The 20,555-nt window shown below is 35.3% G+C and overlaps 3 protein-coding genes across 14 annotated transcripts; 2 read left to right on the plus strand and 1 right to left on the minus strand.

Annotated features, from left to right (window-relative positions):
* On the minus strand, positions 1 to 7,736 carry LOC105207131. 11 transcript variants are annotated; one of them, XM_039454189.1, is made up of 12 exons: positions 7,501 to 7,714; positions 7,114 to 7,420; positions 6,636 to 6,922; positions 6,386 to 6,552; positions 5,902 to 6,295; positions 5,631 to 5,829; positions 1,356 to 1,940; positions 1,117 to 1,254; positions 808 to 900; positions 561 to 735; positions 322 to 487; positions 1 to 243 (listed from the first exon to the last, which is right to left on the minus strand). In XM_039454189.1, exons 7-12 carry the CDS (start codon positions 1,895 to 1,897, stop codon positions 41 to 43), a joined length of 1,317 nt encoding a protein of 438 aa, XP_039310123.1. In that variant the 5' UTR covers positions 1,898 to 1,940; positions 5,631 to 5,829; positions 5,902 to 6,295; positions 6,386 to 6,552; positions 6,636 to 6,922; positions 7,114 to 7,420; positions 7,501 to 7,714; the 3' UTR covers positions 1 to 40. The 11 variants fall into 11 exon arrangements, with proteins under 11 accessions (XP_039310123.1, XP_039310122.1, XP_039310118.1 ...); XM_039454188.1 differs by having other exon boundaries at positions 5,644 to 5,829; positions 7,501 to 7,713; XM_039454184.1 differs by lacking the exons at positions 1 to 243; positions 322 to 487; positions 561 to 735; ... (1 more) ...; positions 1,117 to 1,254; positions 1,356 to 1,940 and having other exon boundaries at positions 1,947 to 5,829; positions 7,114 to 7,229; positions 7,344 to 7,420; positions 7,501 to 7,734.
* Positions 7,737 to 8,463: 727 nt separating this feature from the next.
* On the plus strand, positions 8,464 to 11,860 carry LOC120358797. 2 transcript variants are annotated; one of them, XM_039454192.1, is made up of 3 exons: positions 8,464 to 8,962; positions 9,051 to 9,915; positions 11,730 to 11,860. In XM_039454192.1, the coding sequence occupies exons 1-2, from the start codon at positions 8,671 to 8,673 to the stop codon at positions 9,902 to 9,904; spliced, it is 1,146 nt and encodes a 381-aa protein (XP_039310126.1). In that variant the 5' UTR covers positions 8,464 to 8,670; the 3' UTR covers positions 9,905 to 9,915; positions 11,730 to 11,860. The 2 variants fall into 2 exon arrangements, with proteins under 2 accessions (XP_039310126.1, XP_039310125.1); XM_039454191.1 differs by lacking the exon at positions 11,730 to 11,860 and having other exon boundaries at positions 8,465 to 8,962; positions 9,051 to 9,958.
* Positions 11,861 to 12,734: 874 nt separating this feature from the next.
* On the plus strand, positions 12,735 to 20,193 carry LOC105197351 (3-hydroxy-3-methylglutaryl-coenzyme A reductase). Its single transcript, XM_039454190.1, has 5 exons — positions 12,735 to 13,151; positions 16,966 to 17,050; positions 17,138 to 17,435; positions 17,932 to 18,080; positions 18,728 to 20,193. The coding sequence occupies exons 1-5, from the start codon at positions 13,100 to 13,102 to the stop codon at positions 20,037 to 20,039; spliced, it is 1,896 nt and encodes a 631-aa protein (XP_039310124.1). The 5' UTR covers positions 12,735 to 13,099; the 3' UTR covers positions 20,040 to 20,193.
* Positions 20,194 to 20,555: the final 362 nt, after the last annotated feature.

Genomic DNA, 20,555 nt, shown 5'->3' on the forward strand with positions numbered 1-20,555 from the left:
TCCTTTTTTCTATATCATTTCTCTTGACTTTTCTATATTATTACTCTTTTCGCAAATGCTTTTGTTGACGCTGCATAAAAATTCTTTGCATTTCTTCTTCTCTGATATAACGTTTCCCTCTATTTTCCTTTTTATTGATTGTATATCTTTTACGTTGTTTAGCGTTACAAATGGCTTCAATCATATCGTGACGGAACTCCGTACCACTTTGTATCTGAAAATGTTTATTCTCGGAGAGTGCTTCTGAAAAATTAAAAAATTATTTATCACATGACATTTTAAATACATTTGTCATTTATAAGTAGTAGAAATAAAATTAACCTTGAATGGCTGAGCAAAGTTTTGTTTTAAAAAATGAATAAATTCCCTCTTCTTTATTGCCATAGAAAGTAAAAGAAGACATAACTTCGTCTTCGACCGTTTCTTTTAAGCATAAATTTAATGCTTCTTTTAATGAAAATCCTCCAATATATTGTAAATAACAAACCTAATACGTATAAAAAATAAAATTTGAAATTAACAATTTAGAATGTTTTTCTCTCTTTTCATTTAATACTTACAACTTCGTTATAAATTGACTCTTTTACATTATCAAATTGCAAAACTTCTTCTTCACTTGTAAAGGGAAGAAATGAAGGTTTGGACCAACATTTTTTCTTCTTTTGTGATTTTAAAGAATTTTGTATAATTTCTTCGATATTTGCAAATCTTGTATCTATCCATTTATATAACCGACTATAAAAAAAATGCATGCTTTGTAATAATCTACTGAATAAAATTTTAATAAAGAAACATTCGAATTTTTACCGAAAATCTTCAGCTATAGATGAGGTAAATTCAATATCTTTTTTTTCTGCTGGAGTATATACTAGAGAATGAACCTTAACTTCTGTTTTTGTTCTAAAAAAAATATGTACATGTAATGACTTATATGTTCAAAAATTCTACTCGTCGGATAGATTACCTTTGAGTGACCAATCAGGATGAAGAAATGTTAAGAAATCTCAAGATTTCTTCATTCTGATTGGTCACTCAAAGTTACTCTAACTTACGATTAGAAATTTCGAACGCAACCTATATATAATGGCAAATTTTTGAATTTTAAAATATATTTACCGTTTGTCCACAAGTTTTTTGGCATCCAAATTGTAATATATTTTTTCAGGTACATTTTCATTGTCTGTTTGTAATTTATTGTACAAATGTAACTTTGATGTATTATTTCGTTCATAAGTTTTTAATGTGGTTTCTGGCCTGAATAAAAATAAATCATTACATTAAATTAAATACAATATATAAATAAATTATATAAATAAATTATATTAAATACAATTCGTAAATAAAAAAATATTTACCGTTTATTGCTCAAGTAATCATAGTGTTGGTTATCAATATTTTTCACACTTTTTTTAGTACAAAGTTCATCTTCTTTGTATGTTTCTGATTGATAAGATACCAAGCTTGAGTTTGTTGGTTCATATTGAGCATTAGAAATTACCGTTGAAGACGTTGAGGCCACAGGATCATTGTACAATACATTGAAATGAGACATATCATGTTGCTTTGAGATTGTTGGTTCATTGTGATAACTAGATGATGAAGCTTTTAAATTTTTGAGTGGAAAATCTAATATCACGTGAGATCGAATAGATGATTTATTGTTTGGTAATTGATTACGATTTAAAAGAAGTGAGTTATTTTCATCATCTTTTTTATTCAGTACATGCTGTGTCTCAACGAAAACTTGACTTAGTGCTAGTACATCACTTTCCACCTCATTGTGAACTTCGTCTTTGGTTAAATCGTATTTCTCTATAGTTACATTTTCACCATCATCTGAGGATTCTGTAGTTTGATATCTCGCAGGTTTTGTTATTCCTCTTTTTGGTGGTTTCATTGCTAATGTAATGCTATTCCTAAGAATTTAGGAATAGCAATTCCTAGATTTAGAGTAATAAAAGGCCAATAGATCAGAATTAAAAATATTACAAATAAATTGAAAATAAACATACAAATTAATCAAAATACAGACATGGGCGCAAGTCAGTTGCTCAAAAATTGTGAGAAAAGTGAGTTTTATGGTTCAAAAATAAATGAGAATAGTAAGTTTATCTAAAAAAAAATGAGTAAAAAAAGTAAGTTTTCTTGGAAAATTGTATGTTAAAAATGAAATAACCTATTATGTACTAATTATATTATGTACTGTCTTATAATAAATTTATGAGATTGAAAATATTAATCACAAAGTAAAAGTCAATAAAAAATTTCGGAAAACAAGTAAGAAACATAATATATGGAACCTTTTTTTTCTAAAGTGAGACAAAGTTACTTGTTTTTAAAAAAATAAGAAAAGTGAGTCGCGACCATGTCTAACAATATAAAGACAAAATATATTTAAAAATTTTGAATTTAATAAATTTTATCCATCAGAAAAAATGTTGCATTGTACATACAACATATTGCTTTGATTGAAGGAGAATGTCATCGTTATGATTTATATTATTAGGAAAAATGGCAATATTACTGTTTGTTTCAGTATTTACTAGTTGCAAAGGCATTCGAAAACACTTAGATTTAACCTCTTGGAGTGACACAAAAAATATTTCATCAGTTAAATTACTACATTGAAAAAAACCAATTTCTGATGAAGGTATTTCAATATTAAAAAAACTAGTTGTATTTTTAAATTTTTTTATTGCAAACATTATGGTATCGTTTTTTTTTAAAATATTAATAATTATACATATTGACAAATCGTGTAACATGCAACAATTATTTCTCAATGAAGTACTAAAAACTGTATTTTTTACTTCAATAGTTTTATATTGCTCAAATTCGGATGAATATGTCGGACCGTTGAAATGTTTTTTACGTGCAATTAGAATTTCAGGGTCATTTAAATGATGATTCGCATCGTTTTTCTTTTGTTCATCCATTCGATTAAAAATTTGTTCCAAAAGTAAATCAGGTTTTCTGCATAATTTTCTATACTTCGACATTTCATTTTCATATGCAAAAGCAGAAAAACTATCTAATGGTCCAAAACGTCGTACATCTTCAGTTATGTGTAATAAGCCATGAACATTGTATGACATAAATTTTACTCCATAAATGTAAGGACATCTTTCTACGAATTTTTTTAATGCAATGTCGGCAAATGTTAATAACTGTTCACTAAGTATGGGTAAATTCAGAATTCGAATAGCAGTAGTTAACATCAGAAAATGTAAGTAGATTGATTTATCTAATAAGTTATAAAAGATAACTGGGCCGGTATATAACAAAAATTGTCTATATTCAGTAGCTTTATAGCGAACATATTCGGTAAGATTTCTTTGTCGACGTGAAAATTCAGTAGGACAATATTTTTGTATTAATTCTAAATGACTGGATAATAACTTTGTTTCTGATGACTTTAGTTTAATTTTCTTATTGTATTCACCTGTAATAAGTGCCACTAATATTTTTTTTGCAACTCCAAGATATACTAAGTGCATACTTTCAAATGGTACCTGATTTATTAAATCATTTAGAAGTTGCGATAACGGAGTTTCGCCTAAATTGTGCTTTTTATAAGCAAGCATACGATATTTGTCATCTGATCTAAAAGTACATTTACTAATAAGGAAAACCATGCGATGTCCGATATTTTGTCCTTGTACAGTACATTTTGAACAAGGTGAAAATGCATTATGGCCAACATGATTTAAAATAAATGCTCGAGCAGGTGCATCTGCTACGAAACACCGCAATTGAATGGATATAACCATTTCATTAAATTTCAATCTATGTCTTAATAATTTTTTAATGTCAGAAATAAATGGTAGAAAAAAAGCTGTAGCATTATTAGGCTTCTTGTAACCTTTGTAAAGACCAACAAGTGCAGGTTTACTAAAAGGGATGTTAATAATTCGAATATGTATTGGCCAAAGTACCACATTTGATGCTTTGTATAAACTTACTCCATCTGTACTAAAATCTAATAATAAAACATTAGGAATTTTACTATGTGGTATGTGAGAAATAATTTCTAAAATAACTTTTTTGATATTAAAATGAACATATTGTCCTGGTTCTAAAGTCTTTATATCAACAGGACTACGAGGTGTATGAATAAGAGTTTTGCAACTTCGTGGTAGATTTGTTAAACATTCATGCGTTCTTAAAACTTTAAGTATTTCATCACCCTGTTTAAGAGAAATATTATTTGTAACAAAACATTGCGCTAATTTTTTCTTAAATATTTCTCTATTATTATAATGATCATGTACATCCAAATTATTATCATAGTTATCACAATTTTGATCTATTGATGTATCTTTTTCATTATTTTCGTCTATCGAAATGTCTTTGTCACTATTTTCATCTATTGAAATATTTTCAAATAATATGTCATTATTAAAAGAATTATTTATTACTTCATCAGATACGTCTTGGTTATAAGAGTTTTCATTAACTGCAGAAGTTTTCTCACTTGATATATTATTAATCTCTATTCTAGAAATTATTCTTTGTTTTTGTCTTGTAGACAATTTTTGATAAGGTTTTCGACCGTAACAACGACCCAATTGTATTTTACACTTCAATGTATCCATACTTACGATACCTACAAAGTCTAGCTACGTTATGTTAATACAAAATTTCAAATGGGAAAAGTCCAATCAACAATTAATGTTAAAACTAAAAAAAAATGTTGGCGTAAAGTGCTGAGAGAAGTCGGACATCAAAATACATCGAACGCACACCTTTCTGAAATAATGGTTAGGTTTGTTCTTTTGTGAACTTCTTGCTCCGTGCATCTTTCCTTTTTTTCTTTACTTGTTGGATTAAAAGAGAGGAAAGCTAAATGGTGCAAGAAGCTCAGCTGAAAAGAACAGACCTAATGCTTTTTCGCAGGAATAAAATACCAATTCGACGTGATATTAGAGTCCTTTTGCGATGAAAGCAGGAATTGCCAAATTTAAGGCAATCAATAATGAATAAAACAATTTAGTAATTCGAATCTTTATAACAATTATTAGTTTCTAACCGCTTAAATTTAGCGAGGATTTATTATATATATATATAGTAATAATATCTTTTAATATAGTGACATGTTTTATTTGAAAATATACTAACAGATTAAAATAGTGATAAGGATACATCAATATAAATCAAAAGAGTTATAAGTATGATAATAATTCATCGAATGTACATTGATCATTATGAGAGAGAAATATTTAAGAAAAAATTGGCGCTATGTTTTGCTAATAATAACTAATAATAATTCTCTTAAACAGAATGATGAAATACTTAAAGTTTGAACAACACATGAATGTTTATCAAATGTACCACAAAGTTGCAAAACTTTTATTCACACACCTCGTATTCCTGTTGATATAATGACTTTAGAACTAGGACAATATATTCATTTTAATATCAAAAAAGTTATTTTAAACATTATTTCTCACGTACCACTTATTAAAATTCCGAATGAGGAAATTCGCTGCAGATATCTGCAATTTTATTCGTCAAAATGTAATAACCTTGTTCACTTTCACAAGTGAACAAATTTACTAGATTCAAATAAAATCACAGATACTTTAATTTAGTAAATTCACTATTGTAAGAGATAATAGAATAATATTTACTTTAAATACATACACATTTACTGACTGGATTGCCCTTCATATGACTCATCAGGACCTTTTCAGTAACCATTTCACAACTTGTTTCTAGAGCGCCATAATAAAGTCTCAAAAATATGGACGTTGAGTTCCTTAGCTTTGTTACTTTCAAATGAGTATCTCATTGAAATCAATGCATCTGCTAATCCTTGTACAATAATACCTAGTTTAAAAAATGAATTTTTAAGACAGCAATATACATATATAATACGTTAATTATGCATAAATAGCTTACCGATAGACCTGTGTGTATCACATAACAATTTCACCTCTGGCAGAAAATAAAAATTAATACCAATCATTTTATCCCAATTGTAGGTGACAATTTTCGCTACTTTGTTAAGTTTATAAAAATTGAAAGTTTTTTATGAGAACTTTAGAAAGTAAAATTCATAAACATGTTGACAGCGATTGAAGCCATATGTTACACATGACAACTTCATTGGAAGTTCTTCAGTAGAGAAACTATTGTATTCAATTGTACCCAGATTCTGACAATTTAATTTGCGATTACAACTTTAAAAACTGCATATATGGTACTCCTGTTTCAAATTGTATTTGAATGATGAGAAACCTCATCAATTCCTTGGCTTTAACTTGTCTTCGAGAACCTATCCTTTTTTTTATATCTAAATATGACAAAGAAATATATTTTTTCGTAAATTATATTACCTCCAGTAGTGTAATTTTCAATAATATTCAAAATACATATCAATTACCTGGTACACAAAGCTTCAAATTCATCACCCCAAGTTTCAATTAATACAGGGCACTCATGCGGACAAATTAGGTTAGATACATCATCACAAACGCGTTTCATGATGAAAACTTCATTGAAATGTGGAGTCCACAACCTATAACATATGTTCTCAAAACTGCTCCTCGCCTACAAAATAATTGTTTTAAATATATATTTCTATGTATTTAACAATCGTGCAAAAGAAATAACAATAAAAGATAATAACTAACACTTCTTTTGAGATCCAAGAATTCAAAGATATCAGCATAAATATACAGTAATCGGTCCTTCATTTTTACCTATTTTGGAGACAGTCTCAATAGCTGTATTATACACTTTTAACATAGGTACCAATCCATCCGACACACTCTCTGTGCCTCTTATAGGCATATCTTTGCCCGAATTCAATGCACGAAACCTACTTCGCCATCATGATGATAGAGAATAGCAAATCATTCCTATGTATTCAATATTGCATCAATGCTGTCACCGAACATTTTTTGTCAATAAAAATAAACTGTAAAAAAACATTATTTATTGAGTAACATATTATAACTTACTAACACTTAATATAATAAATTTGCATGTTAGCAATAAAGATAAAATCACCTAGCTATTTCATGTGTAACGGCATATGCAGTATTTATTGTCTGTATAGCATGTACGAAATATTGCATCGACATAAAATATATGTTTCAATAATCTTACCTAATCTTTGCTGTGAATATTTACAGCAACTTGCATTAACATGTGCTCTCTCAACAATTTTTCCATTCACTTTTAACAAGTGATCATTCTTTCCATCATTTTAAAGATTAACATAACTATAATTAAAATCTCTATCATATATTATTGCAGAATTCAACTTATCTGCATTACTTTGCATAATTTGATAATATTTCTCACTGATTGGCAGAGGCATTTGTTTGTGATCGAACCTTTTGCCACCTTTTGCAGACCTTGGCCCGCAGTTGTTCTACGTTTTGCAGGTTTGACTTTGGCCCGGTTGTTCCACCTTTTGGTAAGTATCAAGTTAATTTAACTGATAAGTAAACCCTTGCGATCTGCGGACAGTTAAATTTACTTGATACTTACCAAAAGGTGGAACAACCAGGCTCTTTGCCTCAAGCGGTTGAACACACTACACACACAACCTCACCAACGGCCACCACGCACTTAACCTCACCGTTCACCGCTCGTCAAAACGCGAGCTGTCGGCTGTCGCGCGCGCGCGATCTCAATCGCAGCCAATCGACATCGCGGGAAGCGGTCAACAATTTTAACAATTATTATATATGTTCTGTGGGCTTTTAATACACCGCGTAATAATAATGCAACCAAAAACGCACTTTACGGATTTTAACCAAAACTTTTTTTATTTAGAAGAGGAGATATAAAGAAAAAAATTTAGTATCAAATCAATAACCGATTGTTTATATTATAATTGCTATTTCTCTAAAAGTAATGAGAAACAGTAAAATGATGGCATAATACCAAGATTTTATGTATTCAAAAATATGGTTTAGATACCTATAGTTATAATTGAATTGTAATATGCAATATTTTATTTCAACAAAATGTTGTGTACTTTGACTGATAATATGCATATTTAATACAGCATAAAAATGCAACTATCTCATATATACATTACAACTACATAATGCTAAATTAACATACATCGAATAGATTGCTCAATTATTGTTCTCACAAATAATACAAATAAAACATAATTTTCTACTAGAAATATTTCATATATAATTGCAGTTATGCGTTTGTAGTAAAATGGCAACATATTGCTATATTGTGAAACATATAAATTATATAACAGCAATATGACAGCATAATCGCAACATTTAATTGTTTGTAATTATATGCTGTCATAATGGCATCATAAAGGATACATGAAATGTTTGCATTCTTATGTCCAGCATGCTTGTCTATCTGGGATGAAGATATATACATTCGAGTGATTTTTTGTTATTTAACTTAATTTTTATTCGGCCGTATACATTTTGAGTTATACCAAGTTAAAACAATAACATGGAATTATGCAACGTCTCGTCCGGATGGATAACTCATGTAGTGCGCTCCCCTGCGCAAGCATTAACAGGCGATTTTAAAAGACTGAGAAAGCGCGCGCGTGTCGCGCCACCGCCGCGCGCTCGGGTCCCCGCCGCGCGTGTGCTTCATTGTTTTCCTGTTGTGCACAGCGTTAACAGTGCGTTTAGTTTTTGATCCTTGTTAAGAATAATTTACTCTAGCCAGATGGGTAAATCCGATCGTAAATCAAGGAAGAGAAAGAGGTCCGAGTCTAGAGACCGTTTTGCAGGATTGGAAGATAAGTTATCGCATCTTATCGAGATTTTATCCAGGAGTGAGGTTAGGGTCCCCCGCGGCTCTTCCTCTTTGTCATTTTCGCAGTCGGAACAGACGTCCCAGGAGGTTCGGGAGGTAAGCGACGAGGAAACTTCAAGGGTCAGCTTGAAGGATGAAAGCGATAATGATCCGGAATCCATCTCGATAGTTCGAGAGAGGTTGAAAGATCCACACGTCTCAGGTGTGTATGACATCCCAGTTCCGTATACCGGACAGAGGAGTTGACACAACCTTTTCCGACTAATCGGAATACCCCCTCGGTTTTGCAGCAACGGTGATTAACCCGTCAACGGAAGAATCACCTTCTTCGCCTCCTCCGGCAAACGCTGCGGCCCCGGCTTCCACGGGGCCTGACGAGGTTTCGGTGGATCTTTCCAAGGATCTGTTCGGACCCGATTCAGAGGCAACGGACCTTCGACCTTGGAACAATATGGTTAGCCAGAAATGGACTGACCTTACCCGTAAGGGTTTGCCTACGAGTCAGCGGGAGGTCTTACTCAAAAAGTATTCTCCCCCCGAAGATTTCGCTTTCCTCAGGGCTCCCAAACTCAACCTTGAGTGTAAATCGGCATTAAAAAACAATGTCATAGTTAAAAGGGACGAGTACAGCTGTTTAAATCAAAATCAGGTAGGTACCGCCCTGTTCGCCTTAGGAGAAGCAATATCTGACCTCCTCAGACCAGAAATACAGCAATTTCTCAACCCGGACGTTCGAATGGCAATTAGTAAAATCGCTGACGGCGCTCAGCTCTTGGCGGATCTTTTCTATCGCCTCTCTTTGTCACGAAGAGCCCTGATAAAACCGGCCTTTAATACCTTGGCCAAGTCCACTGCAGACGCCATTCCTGCGGACAACTTTCTGTTTGGCTCTTCCTTTGGTGAAGAAATAAAAAAGGCAACATCAATGGAGAAATCGGCCAGGGATATTGTTAGCACATCCTTGACGATCTCCAAGAGGGTGCAGCAACCAATTAAATTACCGGCACAGACGGCTCCATCCACGTCGGGAAACTCCCGAGCCCCTGCTTCGAAAACGAAACCGTCGGCGACAAGGAGAACAGGGGCGTCGAGCAGCAGTCGCCGATCGTCGGTCTATCAGAGATCGAGGTCGAGGAGGCGTTAGTTGACAGCCAGGTAAACATTGCTGGCAGACTAAGCTCTTTCATTTCAAAATGGATGGAAATTACGACCGATCCAGTAATCTTGCAAGGAATCTGCGGTTACAAGCTGCCTTTTAGGCACCATCCCCCTCTCCAGGCATCCGAGCCGTCAATCCACCTTTCAGAGACAGAAGTCTCAATATGCCGTCAGGAAATCGCTAGGCTCTGTAGCAAAGGTGCGATAGAGCCAGTATCAGGCTGTAAAGGCCAATTTCTGTCATCCTTTTTTGTAGTCAGGAAACCTTCCGGAGGGTGGAGGTTTATCCTTAATTTAAAGGGCTTGAATAAATTTATTATTGCTCCACATTTCAAAATGGAGAATTGGAAGACAGTCATTCGTCTTCTTTCTCCAGGTGACTTCCTCGCCTCGGTCGATCTGCAGGATGCCTACCATCTTGTACCGGTCTGTCCGGAGCATAGGAAATTTCTCCGATTTAAATTTCAGGGTCAACTTTTCCAATTCAGGGTTCTGCCTTTTGGCCTCGCTTCGGCTCCTTATATTTTTACAAAAATTTTAAAGCCTGTAATATCATCCTTGAGAGAGAAGGGCTTCCTGTCAGTCGTCTATCTGGACGACTTTCTTCTTCTTGCACCGTCTCACGCGGCATGTATACAAAATATTTCTGCAACCATAGATCTTCTAGCTTCTTTGGGATTTTTAATTAACAAACAGAAAAGTGTTCTTTCTCCATCGAAATCCTGTCGGTTTTTAGGCCTCATATTCAATTCAGAGCAGCTCTCCATTTCTATACCGTTGGACAAAAGAAACAATCTTTTACAATTAACTCTTTATTTTTTAAATATTAACTCTTGCAGGATTCGTCGTTTTGCTAGCTACATTGGATCTCTGATTTCAGTCTGTCCAGCGGTGCAATATGGAATTCTACATACCAAGAGATTGGAGAGAGCAAAATTTTTAGCCCTTGCAGCTGCAGAGGAAAATTTTGAGGCCCGTATGATCCTGCCGGAATCAATTAAAGAAGATCTATGGTGGTGGCAAGCAATTTTCGAAGACCCTTCCCAGTGTAACTTCATTCGCTCAGGTCACTTCAGCTTAGAAATTTTTACAGACGCCTCCCTAACGGGCTGGGGAGCCGTTTCGGGTGAATCTCGCACCCATGGGTTTTGGTCTGCAGAGGACAGACAAAATCACATCAATTTCTTAGAACTCCTTGCCGTCTTTCACGCTTTGAGATGTTTCGCATCTCACCTAAGAAATTGTAATCTTCTAATAAGACTAGATAACTCCACCGCTCTTTCATACATAAATCGAATGGGGTCAATTAAGTTTCCCCATCTATCAGAGCTTGCTCGCAAAATTTGGGAATGGTGCGCAGAGCGCAATCTATATATTTATGCCTCGTATATTCCATCGGCCCAGAATTTTGAAGCAGATGCGGAATCACGCGTTGTCTCAGAAGAGACGGAATGGTCCTTGAGCCGAGATTCTTTCGATAAGATCGAGTCCTCTCTAGGTCCTTTCGACATCGATTTATTCGCTTCATCAATAAATGCGAAATGCCCACGATTTGTGTCCTGGTTTCCAGACCCGCTAGCCTTTACAGTGGATGCATTCTCACTAAATTGGAGTGAGTTTCGCTTCTTTGCATTTCCCCCTTTCGCTTTAATTCTGCGAGTTCTTCGAAAGATCATTTCGGACAGAGCGGAAGGAGTCATAGTGGTTCCCTGGTGGCCCGCTCAACCTTGGTTCCCACTGTTTATCCGTCTTATTATCGATCAACCAGTCTATCTCGAGCCGAACATTAATATGTTAACATCTCCTTTCAGAGAGATTCATCCGGCTTGGGACAGGATTACCCTGGCAGCTGCGAGATTATCCGCCAGGCCTTCATAGCCAAAGGTACACCGACATCGGCAATGGAGGTAACACTTGCGTCCATCACGCAAGCCACGAAGACTCAATACTCCAAGCCGATTAAACTTTGGTGGCTTTATTGCAAGCAAAATCAAATTGACTGCTTCTGTCCATCGCCTTCGGCAGTCCTAGAATTCTTATCAATATCAGCTGCCAGTAGTCGATCCTACTCCAGCCTAAATACGGTTCGTTCGGCCGTTTCCTTAATTTCGATGAACGAGATAGGTTCTCACCCGCTTGTAAGGAGATTCTTCAAGGGGATTGCGGCACTAAAGCCGCAACGTCCACGCTACGACTTTATCTGGGATACGGCCCCGGTAGTTACCCGCTTGGCCTCTCTATATCCCCACGACAATCTCTCACTGGAATTACTCTCAAGAAAGCTTGCAACCTTGCTCGCACTCACAACTGCTCAAAGGTTGCAGACATTGGCAGCAATACAAATTTCGAATATCTCCTTTGCGGATTCTTTGGTTATTAAGATCCCAGCAAGGATCAAAACTTCCGGAGTCGGAAAATATCAACCCTTGCTTGTTTTTAAACCCTTTCTGGACAAACCGGAGCTATGCCTTTTTTCCATAGTTAAATCTTATCTGGACCGCACGCAGAGTCTCAGACGGGGAGAAGTAGATTCTCTTTTTATCTCTACTCGCCCACCGCATAAACCAGTCACTTCTCAGTCCCTGGGTCGGTGGATTAAGACCGAACTAGCAGCTGCGGGCATAGATACTTCCATTTTCTCGGCCTACTCAACTCGCCATGCTTCGACCTCTCGAGCGGCCAGCAAAGGCATTAGCTTACAGGAAATCCGTAGGACTGCTGGCTGGAGCAGTTCCTCCGAAGTCTTTGCGCGCTTCTATAAGCGCCCGATAATTAGCGAACCGGCTTTTCAAGCATCTATTCTTAATCCTACATAAGAAATTTTATTAAAAATATTGTAAGCCTAAAGAAGTTCAAATTATAACACACTCTTTCTATATCATTAAACCTTAACTAGACAAATCTGAGGCTTTAAATATCTACATGAGTTATCCATCCGGACGAGACGTTGCATAATTAATAAGTTGAACGAACTTACCTAAGTGAAGTTCGACTGTAATTATGCTGTCTCGTCCGGATGGATAACTCCCTCCCCTCCCAACCCCTCTTTCAGATTTGTAGCTTTAAAAATATGAAGCACACGCGCGGCGGGGACCCGAGCGCGCGGCGGTGGCGCGACACGCGCGCGCTTTCTCAGTCTTTTAAAATCGCCTGTTAATGCTTGCGCAGGGGAGCGCACTACATGAGTTATCCATCCGGACGAGACAGCATAATTACAGTCGAACTTCACTTAGGTAAGGTTCGTTCAACTTATTAATTTTGTTAATATGGTTTTTTAAGCAAAATTTTCATATCGAAATATTTCTTTGATAAATCAATTGTCATTCTAAAGAACGGTGTTTAGAAACATTAGAGACATCGTTTTATGCTTGTTGTTTAATGTTAAACAGGGATAAAATGATATTTTTAATTAAATTTCTAATGGTATTTCTAAAGCTTTTGAACGTAGAAAAATTCTAAATCAGGAAAATTCTAAACAATGGAAAATTAAAAATATATAATTTTGTTAAATTAGAGAATAATGAGCTCAAGAGCCACGCAGGATGTCGGACGCAAATAAATAAATCAACGCATAACTCTAATGTCAGGCAAACGTTTCGACCTTAATGACGGTCTTTTTCAGTGATATTACAAGTCTATAAAACAACAAATTAATGGCACTAATTAAGATATGAATTTATCGAAATAAACAAATAAAGATCAAAAATAAAAAATGAAAACAAGTTACCAAATAGATAAAAATTGTGCAAAACTGCAGTGTACATCTTATTTCAACATCTTAGCATAATAATATTGTGAACGACCTCACAGAGCGTGTGCAGACACAAGAGTTTCGTAAAACCACATAGATTGGTTGCTAACAAATAAATAAAAAAATAAGAAAATGATATTAAAATGATGACTTTAAAACTTGTGACAGACAACAATACAAATTAAATAATTAAAAAAAGGGATAAACGGAAAAATAAATAAATAAATAAAAATAAATATGAAAGCTGTACAAGTTAGATATAAAATTGTAAAAAAAACGCATTATAAAAATTATGCAAATTTAAAAAAAAAAGAAAAAAAAACTTGTGTCACAGCCTTGAGATGGGACGTTACATCTCGGTAAGAATAGATACAAATAATAAGGACCGAATCGAGATAGTCTCGGTGGCCTAAACGAAAGGAACAGAAGGAGAAGGGGTGATAAACCTAAGAAGGGGGAATACAATCAAGGATAGACATCCGAGAGAAGTTCGGTATCGCTTTGTTTATTGAATCTATGCATTTGATTTTTGATGTGTAACATCTCGGATATAGATCTTTTAACATAAGATATGGCTTCTTGTCTAAAATTTCCAAGTTCTCCTAATCAAATTTGTGATTTTCTTCGATGCGATGTAACGAAATAACTGAAGGAGAACTGGCTTTCCTAATATCTGCTTTAAGTTTGCTGACTCTTGTTTTTAATTGGCGTTTCGTCTGTTCCACGTAAAAAGAATCGCAGTCCTTACAATTAATTTTATAGACCACGTCATTACAAGAAAGACGCTCTATATGGTTTTTGCCAGTAATTATAAATTTATTCAGTTTAGAAGGGATCGTGAACGCAACACTGCAGTCAAACTTACATGAGAAAAACGAAAATTTCTCTGATACTGACTCAATGTAAGGGATCGTAAAAAATCTTCTCACACGTTTATCCTCAACGCAGGTGTCATCTTTATAAAAATGGTATTTGAGTCTGAACATTATCATGGAGAAAATAAAATTTAAAGGATAATTATTTTCCAATAAAACTAAATATATATATATATATATATATATATATATATATATATAAAATATATTATATATGTTATATATATTGTTGAAATATTGTTACATATATTATTTAAGTACATGTATAAATTGTTTATATATATATATATATAAAAACAACAATATATGAGAGTTATTCGGAAAGTAAGGTCCGATTTCTTATAAAACATAAAGCATCACAGACTTTTTTAAAAAACTTTGTTTATTTAACTCCTTACATGTTTCTCTAGTTTTCTACATAGTTTCCATATTTGTTTTCGAACTTTACTTTCCAAATAACTCGTATAACATATTAATAAGTATATATTAAATTATTATATTTATATTTCAAAGTGTATTTATGTATTTAATTCTGATTTCATCGTTACAAATGCCATTGAAAATGCCACTCATTTATATTCTAGTGGTACTTTCAATGGTGTTTTGTCAATGGTAATATTTTACCAATGTAGATTTTTATCTGTCCAATGGTAAAATTTTTAGTGGTAAAATATTACTATTGGCAAAAACTCATTCAGTTTGCCATTGAAAATACTACTAAACATGTCATTGATTTCCAGTGATTTTTTCAATAGTATTTTTAATTGTAAAATCATCTATTTTTTCGCGACGGGTGTTTACAACAACTTTACAAAAGCCGTAACAGTCGTAACTAAAGTAAAATGTAATTGAGATTGTAAGCAAAATTAATTACTTTCATTTTTTGTGCATTGCGGTCTTATGTTATTAATCAGTCAGCAGCACAATACGAGGTGTGTTCAAAAAGTATCGCGAATTTTGTGTTTTTTCAAAAATTATTTATTTATTCATGAATATCTATTTTGTCCCCTTCAAAGTAATCCCCATGAGATATTATACACTTGTGCCAACGGTTTTTCCAATCTTCGAAGCACTTCAAAAAATCATTTTTTTTTATCTTGTTCAGCTCCTCCTTCGATGCCGTCTTTATCTCGTCAAGCGTAGCGTAACGTCGTCCTTTCATGGGCCTCTTCAGTTTAGGGAACAAGAAAAAGTCACAGGGGGCCAGATCTGGGGAATACGGTGGCTGCGGCATCATTAGTGTGTTGTTTTTGGCCAAAAAGTCGCGCACAAGCAACGATGTGTGAGCAGGGGCGTTATCGTGGTGCAAAAGCCAATTTTTGTTCTTCCACAAATCCGGGCGTTTCTGGCGGATTGCTTCGCGCAAATTGCGCATAACTTGCAGGTAATATTCCTTATTGACCGTTCTACCCTGTGGCAAGAACTCATGATGCACCACGCCCCTGCAATCGAAGAAAACTGTCAGCAAAACTTTCACATTCGACCGAACTTGGCGCGCTTTTTTCGGTCTTGGTTCGTGCGGCAGCTTCCATTGAGATGATTGAGCTTTGGTTTCCACGTCATAACCATAAACCCACGATTCGTCACCAGTTATGACCCTCTGGAGCAAATTTGGGTCGTCGCGGACAGAGTCCAACATCTCATTAGCAATGTTCATGCGATGCTGTTTTTGGTCGCAATTGAGCAATTTTGGTACGAATTTCGCGGCGACCCGTCTCATGCCCAAATCATTGATAAAAATCGAATGGCACGAGCCAATCGATATGTTTAGGTCCTCAGCAACTTCTCTAACGGTGATTCGACGATTGGCCAATACCATTTTCTCCACTTCATTAATTTTTTCGTCTGTTGTTGAAGTGCTCGGGCGTCCGGCACGCTCTTCGTCGTTCACATCTTCTCGGCCTTCTGAGAACATTTTGTACCACCGATAAACGTTGCTTCGGTCCAAGGTAGCTTCTCCGTATGCCACAGTCAACATTCGGAATGCATCCGCGTACTTAATTTCGTTTTTCACACAAAATTTGATACAGGTTCTTTGATCCATTTTTTTGAATAGGTAAAAATCGAAGACGATCCAAAACACGTGCAAGCAAAGCAGCTGTCAACAATTAAGTGAACATTCAAAATGGCCGAGCTTGTCGGCATAAGTGAGAGACATGAGTACCAACATAACGCCACAAAAAGATCGAAATTCGAATATACGTAACCCGCGAAAATTCAAAATTCGCGATACTTTTTGAACACACCTCGTACTACACTGTGTTGCATTTTGCTCGCATAAGAATAATGCATTCGTTTACGAATGAATGAAACAAGACAATTGTATTTTCTTCACGCATAGATATATTTCACACCAAAGTCATGTCCCGATTCTCGATTTAGTACGCTTAGCGACTTAACTTTGATTATTACTTGTTTCAGGTATCGTTAGTCTATTTACTGTTACTAAAATGATGTTCACCTTCAGTGTGATAAATTTCGACCACAACGACATTACAAACTTGAAGTAAGCATGCACCGTTACATCGCTTCATAAAAGAAAAAATAAAGCACCTCTTCCCGTGATTGTAACGCAACGTTATTACTTTTTCAGGAACGCCTTATTTTTCTTTTTCCTTCTCATCGATCTGTCAAAAACCACAACATTAGCCCAATACGCTTTGAGTTCGCGGAATCAAGAAGAAGTCAAGGCAAACATCGCACGCGGCATGTCTCTCCTGGGACCGGCCATCACTATGGACACCCTCGTGAGGACTCTCCTAATCAGCACAGGATCCTTATCGGGCATCAGAAGGCTGGAGACTCTCTGCACCTTTGCGTGCCTTGGAATGATTGTCAACTACGTCGTCTTCATGACGTTCTATCCTGCCTGCTTGTCACTTATACTCGAGGTACAGCTTAATTTGACGCTTTCATTGGAATGCACTTCTTTCAAGCACTTTTACAACTCTCCACCAAATCGTCTCGAGTACGCACTCAGTTTATTTTAAACACAGAAAATGTAACGCGACGAAATTAAAAGGCACAGATTTAAAGGACGTCCCCAGGTAACAAGCTGACGTAATTTGTCGTCATTTTGACGTCAAAATAACATCAAATAATATCAGCTTGTTACCTGGGTCTACACTATCGTGTTAGAAAAATTTGATAAAATATATCAAACGGTATCATACAAATGCCACATACATAAAAATAAACGTACAATTTTTTTCAAAAATATTTTATCAATGGCTCAGAAATATTATTGGCCAACTCAGAAATTCTAAAATCAGAAAAGTTTCAAAAAGATTGAAAAATTTAATTGTCCAATATTATGTATGTGATGAAAGTTATATTATCATACGTCACATGTATTGCATTGGTGTAATGGACATTATTATATTGCAGCTTTCTCGCGAAAACATTAATATGGTTCAATTGAGCGTGGACAGATCCATAAGGCAGCCGTTTAACGAGGAGAATCAAACACCGAATCCAATTGTGGAACAAATTAAAAAAATTATGATCGTTGGCCTATTGGTAGTACATGCCAACAGGTAAACACTTTTATTGACTTTTATAATGATATTGTACACTGAAAGACCCATACAACACACTAATATAGTATCAAAACATGTCATTGTCAGCAACATTAAATTGCATGATTGCAAATATTGTAGCAACATTGCGAAATATTGATACAATATAGATGAGACATTGCAGTAATGTCTATAATTTTAAAAGTTTGAAAAAAGTTCGATTAAATATTGAAAAAACATTCACACTTCAACATTCAACATTGCAATGTTTCTACAATATCTCCACAATATTGCATTGCAATTAGCAACATTGCAACATTGCTGCAATGTTGCTACAATGTTGTAGCTGTCCTCTCCCATAGAAAAGGACCTCTTCTTTTTTGATACAAATTATAAAATTAAAATACATACGACAATGTATATATGCGGCTAAGCAAGAAACCGTGGCCGAAGAAGCTATTGCGTTTTTTTACTCCCATTACTTTTTTATGTTTTGCGTTGCCTTTGTTACGCAATTTATGACGCTTAATTTTAAGGCCAGGTCGGGTCTGTAGAGACATTAATATTTGCATACAGACTTCTATTCAATAAAGTATGCATATTTAATGAAGCTTTCCGCCGAAAGAAGATGTAATTTTGATTTATATTAAATATGTTTATTACAGTCGCTGGTTCTTTAAGAATGAAGACGAGTATACGAAAATGGCAACGACATGCTCGAACTCGAACGCGACAAGCGATTCTGATCATATCGAAAACTCCGAGTTAGAAAAGTACCTGATGACTTGGCTATCGACCAACGCAGACAAAATAATAGTATTGATACTGGTGTTAGCTGTCGCCGTAAAATTCATCTTTTTCGATGATAGAAACGATGTGGTTGCCAGACAGCTGAGGTTGTATGATTACAACATGGTACTTGGCGCCTGCTGTAAGAATGTGATCGGTTACATGCCGGTACCTATTGGCATCGTTGGACCGTTGCTAATCGATGGTCAGCTCTATCACGTGCCGATAGCAACGACGGAGGGCTGTTTAATAGCGTCAACCAATCGCGGTAGCCGTGCGCTTCTAAAATACGGCGTAACCACTCGCGTAACGGCTGACGGGATGACTCGAGAACCCGTAGTGCAATTTCCGGACATTGTGCGCGCGTGTGAGGCGATATTGTGGATAGAACAGCCGCAGAACTTTCAAGAGTTGAAGAACAGCTTCGATCAGACTAGTCATTTTGCTAGTTTGAAAAAAATTTATTCAAGAATATCCGGACGAGATCTGCATCTATGCTTTGTTGCCACGACTGGCGACGCCATGGGTACGAACATGCTATTACAGGGAACGGAAAAGTCTCTACAGACGTTGCAAACATATTTTCCGGATATGGAGATAATCTCCCTCAGTGGAAACCTCTGCACCGACAAGAAACCTGCGACCGTTAACTGGATCGAGGGAAGAGGTAAAAGCGTGGTGTGCGAAGCGATCATACCCGCGGATCTTGTGGCGCGCGTATTGAAGACCTCGGTGCCTGAACTTATCAAGCTTAACAATAAAAGGAATTTGATCGGTTCAGCTTTGACAGGCAGTATAGGCGGCTTCAACGCTCACGCCGCCAGTATTGTGACCGCAATTTTCATCGCCACTGGACAGGATCCAGCACAAAACATTGGCAGCAGCAATTGTTTAACGTTAATGGAATCGTGGGGTGTAGATTTACACATGACCTGCACGATGCCCAGCATCGAAATCGGTACAATTGGCGGTGATACTGTTCTACCAGCACACAGAGCGTGTCTAAGGATGCTGGGAATCAAAGGTAGACATCCCATAGAACCGGGTCAGAATGCCCAAAAATTCGCGCGAATTGTTTGCGCCACTGTACTCGCTGGGGAGCTATCCTTAATGGCTGAGTTGGCCTCCGAGGACTTGATAAAGAGCCATTTGAGACATAACAGGCACGTGTCAGATGTCATGAATTAGATATCATAAATTTGTATTTATATGTTTAACAATTTAAATGACTCAATCGAGAAATTAAATGCAGTATTATTTTAAATTTCCATCTATATAATCGCTAAAAATATATTTTTAGAATAATTTTCTTTTAATATACAAATAGTAATTATTAAAGTAATGGAAGAGCATACATATACGTACATATATATTATAAAAAAGCTTATTTCCAAATTATCTTAAATTTATATAACGTTATGAAAAAAGTCTTTTTATAACGTATAATTTTTGAATTTTGGTTTTTGATGAAATTGATTAAAATCATATATTATAATATCATCTAAAATTTCACGATTTATTACAAAAAAACTAATTTGGAATATTTTACTAAAATAATAAAATACCACAGTTCAAACCGCAGTAATAAAAAAACTAGCTATTTTCAAGTTTTGTATTTATGAAGACTTTTTTTGATTAGTGAGTCACTAATTATATTGTAACGTATTAAAGTTTCACTCGGTTTCAGTCAATTTCTTTATGAGA

The sequence above is a fragment of the Solenopsis invicta genome, chromosome 10 (genome assembly GCF_016802725.1).
Source record: "Solenopsis invicta isolate M01_SB chromosome 10, UNIL_Sinv_3.0, whole genome shotgun sequence".
Taxonomy (NCBI): domain Eukaryota; kingdom Metazoa; phylum Arthropoda; class Insecta; order Hymenoptera; family Formicidae; genus Solenopsis; species Solenopsis invicta.

Excerpts from the sequence above, each read along its gene's own strand:
- LOC105207131 (XM_039454187.1), bottom strand. The coding sequence starts at position 4,595 with ATGGATACATTGAAGTGTAAAATACAATTGGGTCGTTGTTACGGTCGA.
- LOC120358797 (XM_039454192.1), top strand. The coding sequence starts at position 8,671 with ATGGGTAAATCCGATCGTAAATCAAGGAAGAGAAAGAGGTCCGAGTCT. Across the intron at positions 8,963-9,050 it reads GAAAGATCCACACGTCTCAG|CAACGGTGATTAACCCGTCA; the intron begins GTGTGTATGACA and ends TCGGTTTTGCAG.
- LOC105197351 (XM_039454190.1), top strand. The coding sequence starts at position 13,100 with ATGAGTTATCCATCCGGACGAGACAGCATAATTACAGTCGAACTTCAC. Across the intron at positions 17,051-17,137 it reads AACGACATTACAAACTTGAA|GAACGCCTTATTTTTCTTTT; the intron begins GTAAGCATGCAC and ends TTACTTTTTCAG. Across the intron at positions 17,436-17,931 it reads GCTTGTCACTTATACTCGAG|CTTTCTCGCGAAAACATTAA; the intron begins GTACAGCTTAAT and ends ATTATATTGCAG.